Here is a 19,977-nt window from a genome sequence, read left to right as displayed (position 1 = left end):
CGCGTCCTGCATCGGGCTCCTTGCTCGGTGGGGAGACTGCTTCTCCCTCTCCCTCTGCTGCTCCCCCTGCTTGTGCTCTCTCTCTCTCTCTGACAAATAGATAAATAAAAATCTTTAAAAAAAAAAAAAAGAATCTCTTTCTTGGTTTGTCTCTCTCTGTCTCGTTTTACCTTTATTCATTTGTTTCTTAAATTCCACACGAGTGAGCTCATTTGTCTTTGACTGATTTCACTTAGCATTATACTCTCTAGATCCCCCATGTCATTGCAAGTGGCAAGATTTCATTCTTTTTTATGGCTACATGATATTCCATCGTGTATATATATATGCCACATCTTTTTTATTAATTCATCTATTGATGGACATTTGGGCTGGTTGCATAACTTGGCTATTGTAAACAATGCTGCAATAAACATGGGGTGCATGTATCCCTTTGAATTAGTGTTTTTGCATTTTGGGGGCAAATACCCGGTAGTGTGATTCCTGGATCATAGAGTAAGTCTATTCTGTGAAGTGTGATATCTCATTGTAGCTTTGATTTGCTTTCCCTGATGATGAGTGACGTTGAGAATCTTTTCATGGGTCTGTTGGTGACATATTCTGACTTATATTTTTAAAAAACCAGTGTGGAGAATAGGTTGTAGGAGTACAAAATTTGAAGCAGAGAGACCTATTAAGAGATTAATGCAATGATCCAGGTAATAGATAATGGTAGCTTGGACCAGGACATGAGAAATAGTTGTATGTTTTGTGTATACATACATACATACATATATATATATATATATATATATATATATATATATATAAAGTGTAGCCATGTACTTTGTGGATGTGGAACTTGATTAAAAGAGTGGCATCAAGTATGACTCTACAGTGGGACGCCTGGGTGGCTCAGCAGGTTAAGTGGCTGCCTTTGGCTCAGGTCATGATCCCAGGGTCCTGGGATCAAGTCCTACATTAGGCTCCTTGCTCAGCAGGGAGCCTGCTTCTCTCTGTGCCTGCCACGCCCCCTGCTTGTGCTCACTATCTCTCTCTCTCTAATTAAAAAAAAAAATGTATGACTCTAAGGTTTGTGGTGTTCTTTGCTCTGTAGCAAATGCATCTTAGGTACTTGTTCTGTTTCCTCCATTAGAGGAGGAAAGTGTACGCAAACACTCATTTAATGGCTATGGTGTCAATACCAAGTGCCCTTCAAGACACTGTGCCTTTAAGCACAGACTCTCCAAGATGCTGACCACACACAGAAATGCAGGAATGACTCAGACATTATGACCATCACTTTGAAGCTGTCTGTAACAGATATAATTACACCTTTTTAGTTTGCAGTCTTTTCTTAAAGAAGTTGGCCTGGGAGACAGGAAGAATCCGAAAATTGGCTTTACTGTCTTGTGTTATGGGGAGAATCAGCCACAATAAGTTATGATGTTTCTCCCAAAGTACTTGGTTGGCTTTCATTGGGCCTCCATAAATGCCCAAAGTAACTGAAGAGGGACACATACATTATGAGTGTCATTTAACAAGTGGAATCTCAAAGGGATATATGATGTTAGTCATTAGTTATGTATTTTCAGCCTTAAAGAACAGGCAAAATAAAACTATCACTTTTGATGATTCCAGGAACGATGTTGACACATATTTTTAATTCCCAGGTAAGTTTCTTTCTTTCTTTTTTAAGATTTATTTATTTATTTGTCAAAAAGATTTATTTATTTATTTATTTGTCAGAGAGAGAGAGAGAGAGAGAGAGAGAGTGCACAAGCACGGGGAGCAGCAGCGGGAGAGGGAGAAGCAGACTCTCCGCTGAGCAGGGAGCCTCACGCGGGACTCGATCCCAGGACCCTGAGATCATGACCCGAGCCGAATACAGACGCTTCACCGACTGAGCCACCCAGGCGCCCCCCCCCAGGTAGGTTTCTTACCACCTAAAACACTCCTAGCCAGCTGCTTCTTCCCCCTTGTTTCATACCCCCCTTAATCTTGTGGCAATAAGAGATTTTTTTTAGGCAAGCAGGATAAAGGATAACTGCCTTTAAAGCAGCATTTCTAGGGATGTCTGGGTGGGTCAGTTCGTTAAGCGTCTGTCTTCAGCTCAGGTCATGATCCCAGCGTCCTGGGATCGAGTCCCACATTGGGCTGCTTGCTCAGCGGGGAGCCTACTTCTGCCTCTGCCTGCCGCTTGCCCTGCTTGTGTCCTCTCTCTCACAAATAAATAAATAAAATCTTTTAAAAAAGCATCATTTCTAAATTTTATCAATCTCTAGACATTTCTAACTTTTTCTTAATGACTTATAAACCTAGTCTTCAGGAAATCACCTAAGTATTACTGACTCATTCAAAATAATAAAAAAATAAATACTACTGAATCATTTAAATATTCTGACTTTCATATATTAGCTAAGCCTCTAATAAAGTGGTATTGGACTTCCCAGATTTCTTCTGAGACTGCCTTCTTTAGGCTTCAAGTGTTTCCCTCTTAATTCTAATACCATAGGCTTTATCTGATGAACAAGACTATGTCTCTTAGTTCATACTGATCAGAGTTTTGTAAGTCTTCATTTTTTGGAATTTTGTAATGCTCCAGATTCAGAAAATGATAAGCAGTTTACAAGCTGCAGTTTCACCTTTACTTCTAAACAAAATTCATTGTAGTTAGTCTAAGACAAAGAGAGTTTACATCTTTGTCAAGCAAACAGACATCATGGAATATGTTCCAAAGTCAAATATACAGGCTTATGAATATTGAGAGCCCTTCTTTTAGCAAGTTTAAAGGCAGGCTCAGATCTGAAAATTACACTGATGATAGCCGCCTGTGTTCCACTGTGATTGTGGCAGCCACTGCTTCATTTTTAAAATGAAGGTAATAATCCTATCTACTGGAGTAGTTTTGAGATTAAATGAGATAATGGAAGAAATTCTTGGCATAGACTCTGGCCCACATCAGTAGATGTTTGCTATTTATATTATATCCAAACCCTATAGCCCCCTCCCTTATCCCCACTCACTAATCCACCGGTTGAGTCTGAGTCATTGAGATGATTCAAGTAGAAAAGTACAAGAGGGCCCTGGGTGGCTTAGTTGTTAAGTGTCTGCCTTCGGCTTGGGCCATGATCTCAGGGTCCTGGGATTGAGCCCTGCGTGGGGGCTCTCTATTCGGCGGGGGGCCTGCTTCTCCCTCTCCCTCTCCCCCTGCTTGTGTTCCCTCTCTGGCTGTGTCTCTCTGTCAAATAAATAAAATCTTTTTTTCATTTATTCAAGATTTTTATTTTTTTTTATTTATTCATGAGAGACAGAGAGAAAGGCAGAGGCAGAGGGAGAAGCAGATTCCCCGCAGAGCAGGGAGCCCGATGTGGGGCTCGATCCCAGGACCCTGAGATTATGACCTGTGCCGAAGGCAGACGCTTAACCAACTGAGCCACCCAGGCACCCCAAAATAAATAAAACCTTTTAGAAAAAAGAAAAAAGAAAAGTACAACAGGAGGGGCTCAGGCATTTCAGATCCTATGATCTTTGGTGGGCATGAAGTTTCTTAAGTTCCTCCCTTTGACCCAGCAAGAGGGGCCCTTACCTGAGCTCTGCCCTGGCCCTGCACTTTATAATACCCTGCACATCACAAAACACACAGGGAAGTAAATTTATTTTATGGAAAAGTAAATTTATGAAAGAATGCATGGCTATGTCTGCCTCTGTCACGTAGGACTTGACATTCACCTCTGACCAGAAACCCTAAGCATCGGCCTTGGTAATCAACACCTACCAGTCCCCAGGGAAATGCCACTCCACTTTTCTTGTGCTGTGTCCTTGAAACAAAAGGCAATTGTATCTGAATGTCATGAAGGTTTTGGGTTTGTGTTGCTGTTGACATTTGAAATAGACACTACTTTGCAGTGCAGGAGGATTTGAGTAATGGAAAATATTTTAGGAAAGAAGAAAAAAACAAATTAACTTGTCAAATCCTTTCTTTGTGATAATGTGAACCCTTCAAATTCTGGTATAACAAAGTTTCATGTCTGAGTAGAGCCCAAACTCCATTTTCTTGTTTATGTTCCAGTTCCTGGTTCCAGAGGTATTAGTCATGTAAAAACAGATAGATTTGATTTAGATAAGACATGAGATGCTGTAGGAGAGTAAAGTGAAAGAATAGAAGGTGCTCAAATAAAGAGCAAATCAGAGTCTTTGGAAGAAAAGTGAATTTTGAATTTGTGCTATCTAGTTATATACATAGTATTGCTTGCTTTTAATAATATAGGTGTTCAAAACTCAAACACATCTAATCCTTTTTTAAGAAACGATTTTATTTATTTATTAGAGCGAGAGAGAGAGAGAGCAAGCATGAGCGGGGGAGGAGTGGAGGGAGAGGGAGAAGCAGACTCCCCGCTCTGCAGGGAGTCTGATGCGGGGCTCGATCCCAGGACCCCGAGATCATGACCTGAGCTGAAGGCAGACGCTTAATCGACTGAGCCATCCAGGTGCCCCCACCTGATTCTTTTTTAAAAAAAGATTTTATTTATTTATTTGAGAGAGAGAGAGAGAAAGTGGGGGCATGAGCAGGGGGGAGGGGCAGAGGGAGAAGCAGACTCCCTGCAAAGCAGGGAGCCCAACATAGGACTCAATCCCAGGACCCCAGGATCATGACCTGAGCCAAAGGCAGATGCTTAACCAACTGAGCCACAGAAGCACCCACAAACAGATCTAATTCTTAAAAGGATTAAAATTTTAGACAACTTTTTACTAAATTAAATAAAACTGCATGAGAAATATTCAGCAAATGTGACATTCTCATTAAATATAAAGAAATTAGAACAAGAAAACAAAAAAGTTTGCATTACTGTGACAAAGAAAATTCATATACAAATAAACCTGAAACTAATTTCTATGGAGACTATTTTCTAACCTTGATAGATCAGTGTGTAGTCTGATTGAAAAGACACTTGAACAAATTGAGCAATATAATATTTTTGTTGTTCTTTATCACACCACAGCAGTGAAATATTGGGAGAAGAATAGCAAAACCCGTGTGGGTGTGGATACTACTGTAAGAGTAAAAATCACAATAAAAGTAAGTGAGTTATATGACAATAGCAAAATATCTAGTGTCTAGTGTCTTGTATTCTATTAAAAACAATAATTTATCATATATGACACCATTACATTATGAGAATGTGATATGTAAAAATCATGGTTCACTTCCAAATTTAAATAGTGTATTGCTTCAGCATAACAAAATTTCTCCTAATAGAAAAGAACCTCAATGACCCAAGAAAGATTGTCCATTTTGGCATTACTATCTGTATAACACAAATGATGTGATATCTTAGTGATAACAACGTAGAAATTTTGCTGAAATGAAGATATGAAAAAGAACTTTTATGGAATAATATAATTTATTAATTGTGTATATCTTTGTCTTATTAGTCATTCAAATACCAATATCTTATCAACAGAACACCCAGACATAATTATGGTGATGATCATAATTATGTTTGGTTGTCTTTGATATTTTGCTGACTTTCAGTTCCATAAAACCCACAGATTTACACATTTTTTTTAAAGAAATGAAGTTTATTCTTTCATTGAGGAAGGGTAATTATTTTTTCTTAGATAAAAGTACAATGTTTCTAATGGATTAATATCAATGAAGAGGATCCAACCATAAGTAGTCCATACTATTTGCTATTCTTCAGTGTATAACCATAAATTCAAATAAAGCAAAAACCAATTGCAAAGAAAAAAATTTTGAAATAACATAGGATGCTTTTTGATCATAATTATTAAAATTGGTGATTTGAGTACAGAACCAGCTGATTAAGGCAGTAAGTAGTTATCTCAAAATCATAATACGTAGGTAACATCACAGAAATCTTTTCATATTTTGGTGTGAAACCATCAGTACAATCAAAGAAATTGCTGATTTATTGCCTATTTGTAATATGTTTGACATATTTGAGTTTGACAACATTGAATTCACTTTCATTTAAAATAAAAATAAATATTTCCCACTCCAGCAAGAACTGTTTTATTTTTTATTTTGAAATAATTTCAAAATCACAGAATGGTTTTAAAAATAATACCAAGAATTTCTATATACCCTTTTCCCAGATTCCCCATTGTTAACATTTTAACCCATTTGCTTTATTATTTTCTTGCTCTTTACAAACACACATATATGTCTATATGTGTATACACACACATATGATTTTTTCCCTGAGCCATTGCAGAAATAATGCCTATTACTCCAAAATAGTTCAGAGTATATTACCTAAAAAACAAGAATGCCTACACATAACCATAGTGTACCTATCAAAATAAAATTAACATTGATCTATTACTACCATCTAATCCACAGATTCTTTTTTTTTTAAAGATTTTATTTATTTATTTGAGAGAGAGGGAGAGCATGAGAGAGAGAGAGAGCACGAGCAGGGGGGAGGGGCAGAGGGAGAAGCAGGCTCCCTGCTGAGCAAGGAGCCCCCAGTGTGGGACTGGATCCCAGGACCCAGGGATCATGACCTGAGCCAAAGGCAGACGCTTAACCGACTGAGCCACCCAGGCATCCCTAATCCACAGAGTCTATTCAAATTTCATGGATTGTTCTGAGAATGTCCTTTGTACAAAAGAAATTAGTCTTCCTTTTTATCTTTTTCGTTTCCTGTCCACGATATAATCCAGGATTACGCACTGCATTCAGTTGTCACATCACTTTGGTCTCTTTCGATCTGGAATAGTTCTTTTGTGGTGGTGTTGTTGTTGTTTAAAGATTTTGTTTTTGGGCGCCTGGGTGGCTCAGTTGGTTAAGCGACTGCCTTCGGCTCGGGTCATGATCCTGGAGTCCCTGGATCGAGTCCCGCATCGGGCTCCCCGCTCAGCAGGGAGTCTGCTTCTCCCTCTGCCCCTCCCCCCTCTCATGTGCTCTCTCTCTCTCTCTCAAATAAAATCTTTAAAAAAAAAGAAATATATTTTTCCTGTTATATAAGAAGTTACATATTGAAACTAGAGGAAATTGGCATCATAATTCTAATTTATTCTAGTGGCTGTTTTTTGGAGCCCACTTAACCTTGTCATCCTGTTTGACAGACCCTTCTTCCTGCTCCGACACTGAGCAGTTTATGCACTGATTTTTTCCTGCTAGATTAAACATAGGCATACTCATCTCCCAAGAGTAAGTTTAAATCATTGAACGATGGGGGTATATATAGAGTTAACATTCATTCTGAGGATGGGAATATTTTAAACAGCTGTGCCGGTAATTTGTCTTATTTTCCCGGTAGAGCCAGTAAATTCCATTATTGGGCAAAATAGGATTTGTTTTCTGCTTTCCTGAGACCTCCTGAATTGATTAAGATTGAGGCCAAATTAAAAACGCAGATTATTGGTCCCCAAACCAGCAAGTTTGATTCAGGAGAGGTGGGGGATATTCAGATATCTGCATTTTAACTAGTACCCAAATGACTCCCATGCAATAGCCCAAAGACCACCTTTGAAACGCTGTCAGGTAAGGGAATACTTTGTCTTGAGGTGTTTTTGTTTGGTTGGTTGGTTGGTTGTTGATTGGTTCTCCTCAGTCCGCCGTGTGGAGAAGGAGTCCGCTCATTCCCTGGTTACAATTAGTTTTAAAAGAATGTGGGGAAAAAGGACTTAACAGAGAAATGTTAAGCTGACTAGCTCAGTGATGAGGGAGGGAAAAGGAATGAAGCTGTCAGGGGTCAGGGATCAGGGAGGTAAAGGGAAGGAGAAAGCAGAGCAGTAAGCTGTTCTTTTATCATTTAACGAACACGGAGCACTTACTGAACGTCAGCGCTTGTGCTAGGTGCTGGACATTCAAGGTGAACTGGGGCAGCAAAGCCCACCCTCAAGCAGTTTACCGGCAACAGGGGGCTGAAGCAAGTTTGAAGGTGCTGTGGGGAGGCAGAAGAGGGGCCCCTCACTCAGGTTTGAAGGACTGGGACAAGGCTTCCAGAAGGGGTTCTGTATGCTCGGGAACAGGATGAGTAGACCAGGAGGTGGTGTCCGGGAGGGGGCAAAAGGGCTCAACAGCAAATATATTTTATTTAAACTTTTTTTCCTATTTACAAAAGTCTTATATTTTTGTTACGAAACAACTTCTTAGCATAGGAAACTGAAAACCTCCTATAATCCTCCCTTCTACTGCTTACCGCCCATCTCTGTGGGAATGCCAGCCAGGAGTTTGGGGACTCAGCACTGAAGGCTTGTTACCGCCCGGCGAAGGCCGGCATCGGTCCTCCCGCCAGCAGGGGACAGTACAACGCACGCCTAGAGCTGGCGCGCTCTCTCTTCCACACGTCGCTCGCGTGATCGTCAGTGCTACATACTGCGCCTGCGCACGGGCTGAGGCCTTTTCCCCCTAGCGGAGCGCTTGTGGGCCTGCTGGTCTGTGGCGAGCCGCGGACGCTGGTCTCTGTTCCGCAGGATGGTGAGTCGATTTCTGGAATCTGGGCTACGTTTGCACGGGGGTTCCCTGCCCTTGCCCAAACGCCAGTGTAGGGTCCGTCTCGCGCGGCGCAGGAGTTGGATGACATTGGATTGTGGGCTCCGCTGTGGTGGGGATGCCGCTCCCAGCGTGGCCTTAATGGCTGCCGCCCGGCGCGCAAGCTTTGGGGGAGGGGTTGACGAAGATCAGGATCTAAGGCGGAGGATTGAGGAGGGGGGATGAGTTTAGTAGACAGGCCGCGGGATAGTACCGGCTGGTCTGCCCGGGCACCGGCAGGCGGGGAAGATTGCATGCAGTTGGTGGTCTCAGACTAGCGGGGGGATGCCTGAGTGGAGACGGGCTGCGGCTCCTCGGACCCATCCACACCTGACTGTTCCCATGGTTTTCTCGGGAGAGTGTCGGGTTGGTGGGTCTTTCAGAAGTGCCTTTTAAACCTAGCAGTCAGCCTGGAGGCTGTGACTTCTCTGGGCCCCGAAAGGAAGCTCATTTAGTTTGGTATGTGCCTCTTGTCTCTTTTTCTGGACTGTTGCTGGCATCAGCTTTTAATGATTTTTGGGATGGGGTGTTGCTTTGGTTAGTGGGGGACAGTGCTGATTTAATCGGGAGTAATTGCTAAATATGCTCTTGACCAGATGAGTTTCGTGGCAAGGGTTTTTGAAAAACGTGCGTGAACGGTGCGGGAAATACGGGGTTAGGTTTTCAAAATGGGACATACGGTGTTCAGAACAAACTGACGTTAGGCAAGATTGATTGTTGTCTAGACCAATGCTTTGGAAAAGTCACTGATGGAAAGTAGAAAAGGTGATTCTTGACCCCCCTGTGGTTTGAGAAACTGGACTCTATAAAAGTGACAGTTGCATGGGTTCACTCTTGAAGTTAAAGTGTTATTTTGTTACACAGTTAACTCAGATGTCAAAAATACCATAAACAATTAATCAAAGTTTTAAGAACATTCTTTTTTTCTTAAAGGGGTTTGTTAAGGTTGTCAAGAATAAGGCTTACTTCAAGAGATACCAAGTGAAATTTAGAAGAAGACGAGGTATGGTCAGTTACTCATGTTCACAGTATTAGAAGAATCTGCAGTGGAATAGACTTTAAGTTACTTTTTTCTTTCAGAGGGTAAAACTGATTATTATGCCCGGAAACGCTTGGTAATTCAAGATAAAAATAAGTACAACACACCTAAATACAGGATGATAGTTCGTGTAACCAACAGAGATATCATTTGTCAGGTAAGTTATATTCTAAACTCAAGGAATGAATGGTAAACCTCACCCCTTTAATTCACTGCTAAAGGAGTTGGCAGTTTAATTCACTGCCAAAACATATGTATGGATTAGAAGGTCCCTCTAGTGCCTGGCATTCTAAAAACATTGAGTAGTACTTTTCCTTTTAGTAGATCTGAAGTTGGAGCTTGAGAGGGTGGTACTTGAAAATACTCTACTGAAAATCAGCCATGTCTGGCAGTCCTGACCAAAGTCATTTAATCTCATTTTCTAATGGGGGAAAAGAGGATTAGAGAAAGCTACTATGCTATTTTATAGGGGTAGGAGGATAAATTTGAGGCACACTAGAAGGTTCTTGCACATTGCAGTTCCAGTAGAATAATAGAATTTGTCATGGACTAAATCCTGACGTGCTGTACAGCCTTATGTGCCACATAACCACTCCTCATTGAAGAGGTAGGTAGTTGTGAAGGTTTAATTAGGCTCTTAAGATTGTTTTTATTCCTGCTTATTGTTTGAAGTAAGTTTTGATAAATACGTATAAAGGTTTTTCCCACGTAAAAGACCTCCACAAAGTGGCAGTTTGCTCCTGGAAGCTAGTTTTCTGGGCTTTTACAACTAGAGGAAATTTTCACAGTTAAGATTTGCTGAGTCTTTGCAGGGGGCAGGCACACCTATTTTCTGGGCAAACTAATTTGTTGGTTGTGAAGACAGTGTTCCTTCATACCTAAATTCAGATAACTAAACACTGTCAGAAATATTGGACTTTGATATGCTTAGTTCAAAAGATAAGGTTGAAGTAGTTGGAGATTCTTTTTGACTTTTCACAGTGCCTCTTTAATTCATTGGCTAATGCAGCTAAGTCGTTTCGGTATTATTAGGAACAACAGTCTCTAACTTATTCCAAAGGCATTTCAGTGTTTACTGTCTATATGGTAATTTTAGCTCTGTTTGTGGCATTATTGTGACAAACATTTACAGAAATAGTTCACCAAGCCATAAACTCATTGATTGGGGTTAACAAAGATTCTGAGTGTTGTAGATTTGTGTCCAGCTTTTTTTTTAAGCCCTTTGAAGAAGAAGGCATCTAGGACGAGTATCAAACAGTTGAAAGCACAGATGACTAACCTGCTTTTTCTCCTTCAGATTGCTTATGCCCGCATAGAAGGAGATATGATAGTTTGTGCGGCTTATGCTCATGAACTCCCAAAGTATGGTGTGAAGGTTGGCCTGACAAATTATGCTGCAGCATATTGTACCGGCCTGCTGCTGGCCCGCAGGGTATGTAGAACATAACTTTTAAGTAATATATTTTGGAACCAGCTCATTTTTTGAGTTGTCTGCAAGATAGATGTTGATACATGAGTAAGATACCCTCAGCTGTGGCTTCTGGGGAGTGCCTACTGTTGAGCTGTTGCTTCCAGGGTCATCAAGGAGGACAGTTTTAAAAATAGAGAATTTGAGGGGGCGCCTGGGTGGCTCAGTCATTAAGTGGCTGCCTTCGGCTCAGGTCACGATCCCAGGGTTGTGGGATCGAGTCCCATATCAGGTTCCTTGCTCAGCAGGGAGCCCACTTCTCCCTCTGCCCCTGCTTGTGCTTTCTCTCTGATAAAAATACAGAATTCGAGGCAGCAGATCTGTCTGGGGAGGTAGTTTTTCTGTTTTGTTGCCCGGTTGGGTAGATCTAGATCAGTGGAATCTAAACCAAAGAATGATAGCCACCAGCCACATGTGGATATTGAGTGCATGATATGTGGCTGGTGCTGCTGAGGAACTGAATTTTTACCTTAATTTGAATAGCCGTTTCTGGCCAGTTAGTGGCTGCCTTGTTGGACAGTGCAGACCTTTGCTACTCAGTAGTATAGATCTTCTCTTTATCTGTCAGTGTACATTTAAAATGTAGGCTTCACTCTACCCCTTGGAATATATTTTAACAGGATGTCCAGGTTATTTATATACGTGTTAAAGTTTGAGAAACAATGTCTCAAATTTGGCAGGGGTGGGGGGGCAGGCATGGGTATGGGATTCAGTTTTTTAATCTTTGCCTCTGGGTGGCAGCATTTCCAGTAATATGCAGAAAGATGAAAATGTGATTTTTGCCTTATTTTTGTTTTCTCAGTTACTGATCTTGTGCATTGGAATTGTTAAGCATGCAGCATTGTTAGGGACCTATATCTTCATTGATTATAAATATGTTTGAGTGAGGGTGGGGAACAATGTCATATATAAGAGCAACATGGTATACAAAGTCACACTGTGGTGAAGCAGTAGCTAGGTGCACTAGCAGAGCAGTCACCCCTACTAACAATGTAGTTGGAGAGTAGAGCCACAAAAGATGTTCTCTTATGCCCAGATGCTTCTAAGATTTTAATCAAATTAAAATTACATGTAACATTTAATATCTGGTTTTTGAGTTATGGTAGCCAAATAGGACTGAAAAAATTATGGAGAATAAATTCCTTGAATAGATATGGTATGGCTACATGTTAATTGATTACTACATAAATCAAGTATGGACATGTAGGAAAGACTCAGAAGCTATAAGACAAAGGTGTGAAATTGAATGTTTGACGTTTCTTTTTGTAGCATCTTAAAACTTAAATTGGTACAGAGGGATAAGTGGATTTTGAAGGAAAATTTTTCTAGGTGTCAGGTCATTAAAGTTGTGACTTGATAATGTTAGAATTGTTTGACTATATTTAGACTGGCTTTTTTGTTATTAGCTCCTAAATAGGTTTGGCATGGACAAGATCTATGAAGGCCAAGTGGAAGTGACTGGAGATGAATACAATGTGGAAAGCATTGATGGTCAACCTGGTGCCTTCACCTGCTATTTGGATGCAGGGCTTGCCAGAACTACTACTGGAAATAAAGTTTTTGGGGCCCTCAAGGGAGCAGTGGATGGAGGCTTGTCTATCCCTCACAGGTAATACTGTATTCAAGGCTTCATTGTTTGGACTCCCAGTATTTCCATTTCTAACTGGTTGGACTATGGAGATTACTGAATGAATCAGTTAAATCAAGTAGCTATCCTTGTGTACCTGCTATATGCTTAGTACTCTGCAAAAGGAACCTGGCAGGGCAGGAAGGAATTGTAATGCGTTTTATAAATGAGATTGAGGTCCAGAGGTAAAGGATTTGTTCAAGGTTGTGGAGCCAGTCGTGGAAGAGCCAGTGTTGAAACAACTAGCTTTTGTGTTGTGGCTTAGTTTTGGTTAGAAATGAGCAACTCCAGTCCACTCCCCTCCCAGTGTATTTTCTTTTCATTCAGAATGAATGTTAATGGAAAACTGTGGACTCTAGAAAAAGACTTTGAGAAAAGGTTTATGAGAGTTTTCAGCTGGAAGTAAGATTGTAGACCATTCACAGAAGTTAAGTAGGTTTTGATTTGGTAGTTCCTTTGGTTTTGAGTCTATGATTTTTCTTATTGTTGAGTAGATGCATCTTTAAAAAGTGATTAATTAGCTTTTTAGGGATATTTTAGTGGTTGGTGAATCCCTAACAATTTCTTCTGGCTGTAGGTTTTGGGGTTGGGGAGGTTAGCCTTTAAAATGTAACCTAACTGGAACTTTTATAAGGGTAGGGCTTATGTTTTTGAGGACCTGCATGTCTCTTCCAAGACACTTATCCAATGTGGTCTTGAACAAATTACTTTTTCTCATGTGCCCTGAGGCAGCCCTGAGAAGGTCTAGGATTTGGAGGGAGCAGTTTTGAAACCCTTTCTTATGTTTATAAGGAGAACTAACTTTAGTGTTGGACACTTGGTTTTCATGGCTTTAAAGGTGTTCGTAGCATGATTTTCTCTTTCTTCCTGGAATTCAGAGATTAGCTGCTGAATGATGATACCCACTAACTGAGCAGTCAGTAGTTGGTCCTTTGGTTGCATATGATGCAATTAATTGTTTCAAGACGGGACTGATGGCAGCTACAGAAATGAATTCCTGCTAGTGAACTGATTTTAATCCTTAATACTAAAATATGAAAAACTTTATTTTAGTACCAAACGATTCCCTGGTTATGATTCAGAAAGCAAGGAATTCAATGCAGAAGTACATCGAAAGCACATCATGGGTCAGAATGTTGCAGATTATATGCGTTACCTAATGGAAGAAGATGAAGATGCTTACAAGAAACAATTCTCTCAATACATAAAGAACAACGTAACTCCAGACATGGTAAAAATTTTAACTAAAAATGCCTGTGTTGGTTAATTTATAGTCAGGTTTACTACTTGGTTTTGGTGGGTACATTAATAGTTTTTTTTTTCTTTTTAAAGATTTTATTTATCCATTTGACAGAGACACCATAAGAGAGGGAACACAAGCAGGGGGAGTGGGAGAGGGAGAAACAGGCTTCCCACTGAGCAGTGAGCCTGATGCGGGGCTCTATCCCAGGACCCTAGGATCATGACCCGAGCTGAAGGCAGATGCTTAACGACTGAGCCACCCAGGTGCCCCACATTAATAGTTTTATTTCAGGTTAACAGTTAAAAGTTGAACATGAGTATGTTAACAGGTATAGATAGACTCAGATAAGCTGTTCTGAAAGTGGAATGACATGAAATTGGGATACTGGGTGAGGGTAAGTTAAAAGTCAGATAGGGTAATTATAAAGAGCTAGACTTACCAACATGCTTTTAGGCCTCAAGCATCTAAATCTAAAGCCTTTGGTGGCTTTTACACATTTGGCTATTCCGAATTTATAGACTTCATTCCTGTGGTCATAGTTAGAATCCTCTATCCTGATAGGAGATGCTAGTTACTAAACTTATTTTGAAGCCATGTGGAAGAAAGGTTCTTTATAGCAAATAAGTTCTATGTTCTGGACTTCCTGAATGTCTCAGGCATGCACGTGGAGAGTTGTACTGATTAGATCACTAGTTCTGCTTGATGTTGCAAATGGGAATTTAATGTTGGAAATTTTGTCAGCCTAAAGTTATATCTTCAAGGCTATTAACACATTGTAGTAATGGAAGATAGGCATAGAACACAAAAATAGCACTGGTTTTTATAAAACTTACACAACTATGGAGTTGTGGATAAGTTGATAGTTATATATCAAATGACTGTTCTGTTAGTGCATAATTTCTATTTTCACACAGCTTTGGTTATGAAAATTTTTTGAGAGCATGAGTGAGTGCATAGTGGGGGAGGGACCGAGGGTTAGGTTCCACACCCAGCATGCGGGGCCTCAGTCTCAGGACCCTGGGATCATGACCTGAGCCATAATCAGAGTCAGATGCTTAACTGATTGAGCCACCCTGGCACCCTGTAAAAATTATTTCTATTTCTTTTAAGATTTTACTTACATATTTGAGAGAGAGTGAAAGAGAGCGAGCACAGGCGGGAGCAGCAGGCAGAGGGAGGAGTAGGGAGCCCGATGCCGGGCTTGATCCCAGGGCCCTGGGATCATGACCTGAGCAGAAGGCAGACGCTTAACTGACTAAGCTACCCAGGCACCTGTGAAAATTATTTTTAAATAGAGTTGTAATTGGGAAAAGATCCTTTCTGTTATTTGTATGCTTAGTACACAGTCTAGGGATAATAAACACGTAACTTGAGTTTTTGAGCTAGGAAAAGGGTAGTATTCCATTAGTTTATATTAGTAATGCAAATGCACGTTAATTTTCAGAAATCCATACTTTTATGTTACTATTGACAGTCGCCCTCGTTCCCTCTGGTAAATAGATCTTTTACTTGTGACTATAATTTACTTGGCCTGCATAGTTTTTCTTCCTAACACATCTCTTCCTCTGATAATGTTAACAGTTGTTCAAAACTTCAAATTCTCAAGCTGCTTTCAGATACCGATTTCCTAATGCTCTCCTGTATATGTGATATATTTATCTAGACCACTCTTAGGCTGATGTACTTTTCCCAGCTAGCTCATTAATTTGATCTTTGGAGGCCTTTTATGCATGCCTGCTGAAATCCTCTGCAGACATCTGACATGTCTCCAAGAGAAAGTGGTCTTTACCTAAACTCATGCTATTAGCTACATACATGGTTGTGTATCCTATTTGTCTGTTTTGGAAGGAATGGACCGAGTTGCTTAGATTTATTAAGTGACTACATTTGAAGTCATCAAATGGATTTGTTAAATACAGTGGAAAGCTATAATAGAATGCTTAACAGAGGTAGAGAAATTAGTTTTCAGGAGGGATTTAGGTAGTTGAGGTCTCCTGCAGTGTTGGCATTATTTTCATTTGCTAAGTTTTACACCAAGTAATTTTAGAGTTGGATTACTTTGACTTATTCTTTAGGGGGCTGTAATTGTTCCTAGATTTGGATAGTGAACAGTCAGGTATTTTATAGCTGTTTCATGTCTTGATCTTCCATAGAATCAAGTGTCATTTGGAGGTGGTAATTGAAACAATTCGAGAATTTCAGCGTTGGTTTTTGATAAGTTTTAGAACAAAATTCTCATTCTCATTAAGGTCTAATTGGATGGGGTTTTCTGGGGAAATTGAAATCTTCTGTTTCCACAGACACCTAGTAGTAGTAGATATAAGAGGTCCCTGGTGTGGCAATGCTGGGAGTAGCATTGAAAGACCTATCAGGTACTGATGGAAAATACAAATCTGGGCAATGTGGGAGAAAAAAAATGAATTTATAGCAGTTGCTTTTTGGCCCCATATAGTCTTCATCTTAACATCTTACTTTGTTTTGACACAAATCCTCACTTGAATAAAAGAATTTAGGTCAGACAGTATTTTAAATGAACATACATGTTTTTACAGAAACCCATGAAAATTTTTGAGGGTGATTGAGTTTTGTGAATAGTGTCAGTTTACATTGCCTATGGGTTTCTTAGGAAAATGTGGGCTACATGTAGAAATTTAAAAAGATAACCAGGGTTGACCTAGTTTAGTTCCTTTTGACAGTCTGGTTTAGAGACAAAATAGAACACAGTACACATTATATGACTATATAGGGCATGTGAAATGAAACCAAGTACTGTTTGCTTTGCTTTCTTTCAGATGGAGGAGATGTACAAGAAAGCTCATGCTGCTATACGAGAGAATCCAGTTTATGAGAAGAAGCCTAAGAAAGAAGTTAAAAAGAAGAGGTATGCATCTTACTATTGTCTTTTTAAGAGGTTGGGAGGAGTTCCTTGCCTTGTTTCATCTTACTCAGACTCTCAAGTTGTGCAAACTCGATCACTAGCTCTGCATGATGTTGCAGAAGTGAGGGGAACCAGGTTTGCTAAAGTAAGTGTGGTGATAGAAATGTATAAGCCTCAGAAGGTACTTACTGAGCTGACCTATTCTGTCCCAGTACAGTATAACTACCAGTTATAAAAAAGATTTATTTTTTTTTTTTACCAGTTACTGCATTTTTAAAGTTAGATTAAGATCATAAATAAGTATGTGTATTGGAACTTGGATTGTTTTACCTGATTACAGTCTTTTTCAATCAGAGTTAACTATTTTCTATCCTCTATAGCTATGGTTTTTAAAAATTCCATTTATCTCTTAATTTTACTTCGTTTTGTAGGTGGAACCGTCCCAAAATGTCTCTTGCCCAAAAGAAAGATCGGGTAGCTCAGAAGAAGGCAAGCTTCCTTAGAGCTCAGGAGCGGGCTGCTGAGAGTTAATAAACCAAACCACAATTTTCTATGAAGATTTTTCAGATAAACACAGTAATAAACTTATTCATCAAGCAGCTGTCTGTGTTAAACTCTTATTAATGAAACTGTTGGAAATAACCTGAAATAAAAAAGCAGAGGAGTTGACAGGTTTTTTTCTTTGAGAAACAAGTGTAACTTTACATACCGACTCAAAATTCACACCTGCTTCTCAGGCTTCTGTTTTCCCTGACAGGAGTTAATCCCTCCAGTTGTATGATGTGCAGCCCTCCCTAAACAGTGTGGCAAGCAACAGACCAACCGTCCACTAGGAAATATTTCTTCCATTCATTTATTGTAACCAGATGGCTGGTGGGAAGAAAAAGTACCTTCAAAGTACACAATTTTAAAATAAGCAAAACTGGTGCTAAATCAATGGCTTTAATTTTTGAGAGAAAGCTGTCCAGTGAAGTTCACACAACTAACATTTACTTAGGTGAAAACTTTGAGCAGAATATATTGGGTCTTCAGATAAGGTGTTCCATTTTATGGAGATGTTGAGAGGTACATGCCAGATCTTAATAAACATGAAAACATTAAAAGGGCAAATATTAACTTGCATATCAAGTTTACATGAAAAAAACTTACATGCCTCTTAAGAAATAGCCCTTTGGCCAACAGGAAATACTGTTCAAAAATGGAAAATTGTTATTAAAAAGTTCCATGATTTCAGTCTGGCTCCTAATGTCCCACTTCCCCATAGCTCAAATTCAGATACATGGATCTGGATTGGGTTTGATGGCCTTAATGTCTGTTTTAAAGGACTCAGCTCAATGACACTAAGAAGGACCCATCAAATCTAGGATGATGAAAGCTCATCCAGTTTCAGCCTCTTAAAATTGGCAGTTAGGAGGCTAATAACCATTCAAAACATTCTGAAGCCATATAATGTCTAAATGTTTTAAGTCTATAAATACAACAAACCATGCTATTAACCCAACATCTGTTTATAAAGGAGTAACTTTACCTGCTTTGCAGTCTTAATTTCTGTTAATGTGCAAACTTTACCATGCTAAGACTTTAGTAAATGTATAATTATTTTTTTAAACAGCAGCTTCAATGCAAACAATGTTTCCAGCAATGGTATTTTGGCTAACAAATCTACAAAATACTCTCACTGTTGATGTTTATGGAATGAGGCTTTTCACAGCATTATTTTAGGTCATTAGTTAAAATAGTTACACAGTGAATGTACTGGGAAATCTACCAGGGCTTCTAACAGCAGGAATGAAATCTTTGGACCTGTTCATCCTATACCTCCTGCCTTTACTTCAGCAATCAACATGTATCTTAAGATGATGGCTTCTTAAAACCAGGGGGAAGGAGTTTTGTGTAACTGGCAGGGATTTGAATCAGAAGCCATTTTTTTTTTTTTTTTTATGCTCAAAAATTTTCCTTAGATTTAAGTTTCCTATAATGGTCACAATGTCCAAATGAACTAAGAGTCATTTGTATAGGAAATTTTCTTCCACAGTAATGTTTTTAGGTTATTTAGTATCAAAGAATGTTCCATTTCCATTTGATTTGCTGTGACTTTGAGAGCAATACAAGAATAAAGTTGCTTTTCCAATTCTTCACGAATTTCACTTGGAGCACCACGCAGTAGGTAGTCTTTGAGTAACAGACAGGCTTTTGCTAGGTTTGGTTGTATCACTTCTGAAGTACACTTCATTGTACTCTGATCACAGCTAGTTCGACAATCCGTGCCATAAACACAGTCCAAATCAGACTCACAGTGACGATCCTTTATAATTTCTTTCAGGTTTGTCTCTGGCACAATTTTTCTCATGTCCACCATTTTCAAATCATACTTATCATTATATCCTAGGTTTTTGGCACTAATATCACACATGAGGAAGTTTCCATAGGGGCCGTGGAAGACATCTTCCACAAATTCTAGAAGTCCTATGGCTATTTTAGCCTTCCTAGGCCATGATGGTGTGAACAACTGATCCATGCTTCTTCTGAACCCAGATGGAATAAAAAGTTCAATGACCCATGGAAGGCTTATTCCATAAAGAGAGGTATATTCAACACTTTCCATCACATAGAGATCACCACAGAATCCCATTAATTTGGGGGTATGCTCTTTATCTTGAAGTATCACCATGAGAAGAAATTCATTTAGTTGAAGAAGTGCCCATGCTGACTTTGCTTCTCCCAAGGAAACCTGGCCATCTTTGTCTCCATCAGCCACCGTCAAGATGAGATTAACCAGTTCAGAGAGATTTCCTTGGTCACCCAACTTTGCCTATAAAGGTAAGAATTTAACTAAACACAGAAGCTTTGAAAAATACCTCATATGTAATATACATATTAATTTTATGGGGATTACCATCTTAAGTAATAATCTTGTTCCTGAGTCTCCATAAAGGAACTTAATACATCTCCAAATATATATGATGCTTACTAGGTTATTTAGAAGTAGGTTTTATATAATTGTAGTAAAACCCACTCATTAAGTATATTTAAGAAATGGGCCAACCTAGCTCCCATAGCCCCCTGGGCCCTGTTGATAGATATCCAACACACTAATTATTGTCTTATTCATACATTTACTTGCAAAATTGCAGTGTAATGTGCTCATATCCAAAGTTATAAGAGTCAACTGAATATTTTTTCCTATTTTGTAATTAACACATTAACAACTATTTTGTTTAAGTTGTATTATTCCAA

The 19,977-nt window shown here is 39.4% G+C and overlaps 2 protein-coding genes and 2 non-coding genes across 5 annotated transcripts in view; 3 read left to right on the top strand and 1 right to left on the bottom strand.

Moving 5' to 3' along the window:
• Positions 1 to 8,334: 8,334 nt before the first annotated feature.
• Positions 8,335 to 17,339, top strand: RPL5 (ribosomal protein L5). 2 transcript variants are annotated; one of them, XM_028087616.2, is made up of 8 exons: positions 8,335 to 8,431; positions 9,419 to 9,488; positions 9,566 to 9,681; positions 10,822 to 10,956; positions 12,399 to 12,601; positions 13,673 to 13,850; positions 16,655 to 16,743; positions 17,172 to 17,339. In XM_028087616.2, exons 1-8 carry the CDS (start codon positions 8,429 to 8,431, stop codon positions 17,269 to 17,271), a joined length of 894 nt encoding a protein of 297 aa, XP_027943417.1. In that variant the 5' UTR covers positions 8,335 to 8,428; the 3' UTR covers positions 17,272 to 17,339. The 2 variants fall into 2 exon arrangements, with proteins under 2 accessions (XP_027943417.1, XP_087878483.1); XM_088022357.1 differs by lacking the exon at positions 9,419 to 9,488 and having other exon boundaries at positions 8,350 to 8,431.
• Positions 13,507 to 13,601, top strand: LOC114196886 (small nucleolar RNA SNORD21). Its single transcript, XR_003606817.1, has one exon. It is a non-coding gene; the product is annotated as a small nucleolar RNA SNORD21 (small nucleolar RNA).
• Positions 16,823 to 16,959, top strand: LOC114196883 (small nucleolar RNA SNORA66). Its single transcript, XR_003606813.1, has one exon. It is a non-coding gene; the product is annotated as a small nucleolar RNA SNORA66 (small nucleolar RNA).
• DIPK1A (divergent protein kinase domain 1A) overlaps positions 17,097 to 19,977 on the bottom strand; it is a 119,172-nt gene continuing 116,291 nt past the window's right edge. The window contains exon 5 of the mRNA XM_028087615.2: positions 17,097 to 19,552. Within this exon, the coding sequence (XP_027943416.1) occupies positions 18,740 to 19,552 (813 nt within the window). The 3' untranslated portion in view covers positions 17,097 to 18,739. The remainder of the gene's footprint in view (positions 19,553 to 19,977) is intronic.

Source organism: Eumetopias jubatus, unplaced genomic scaffold (genome assembly GCF_037043125.1).
Source record: "Eumetopias jubatus isolate StellerSeaLion01/CBP00866 unplaced genomic scaffold, mEumJub1_p1.0 scaffold_4, whole genome shotgun sequence".
Taxonomy (NCBI): Eukaryota; Metazoa; Chordata; class Mammalia; order Carnivora; family Otariidae; genus Eumetopias; species Eumetopias jubatus.
Note: the sequence above shows the minus strand (reverse complement) of the source record. Positions and strands in the feature narration are given on the sequence as shown.

Bases quoted from the DNA above. Each gene is read 5' to 3' on its own strand.
- RPL5 (XM_028087616.2), top strand. The intron at 12,602-13,672 runs GTAATACTGTAT...ACTTTATTTTAG, and splicing joins GGCTTGTCTATCCCTCACAG to TACCAAACGATTCCCTGGTT. The intron at 16,744-17,171 runs GTATGCATCTTA...TTCGTTTTGTAG, and splicing joins AAAGAAGTTAAAAAGAAGAG to GTGGAACCGTCCCAAAATGT.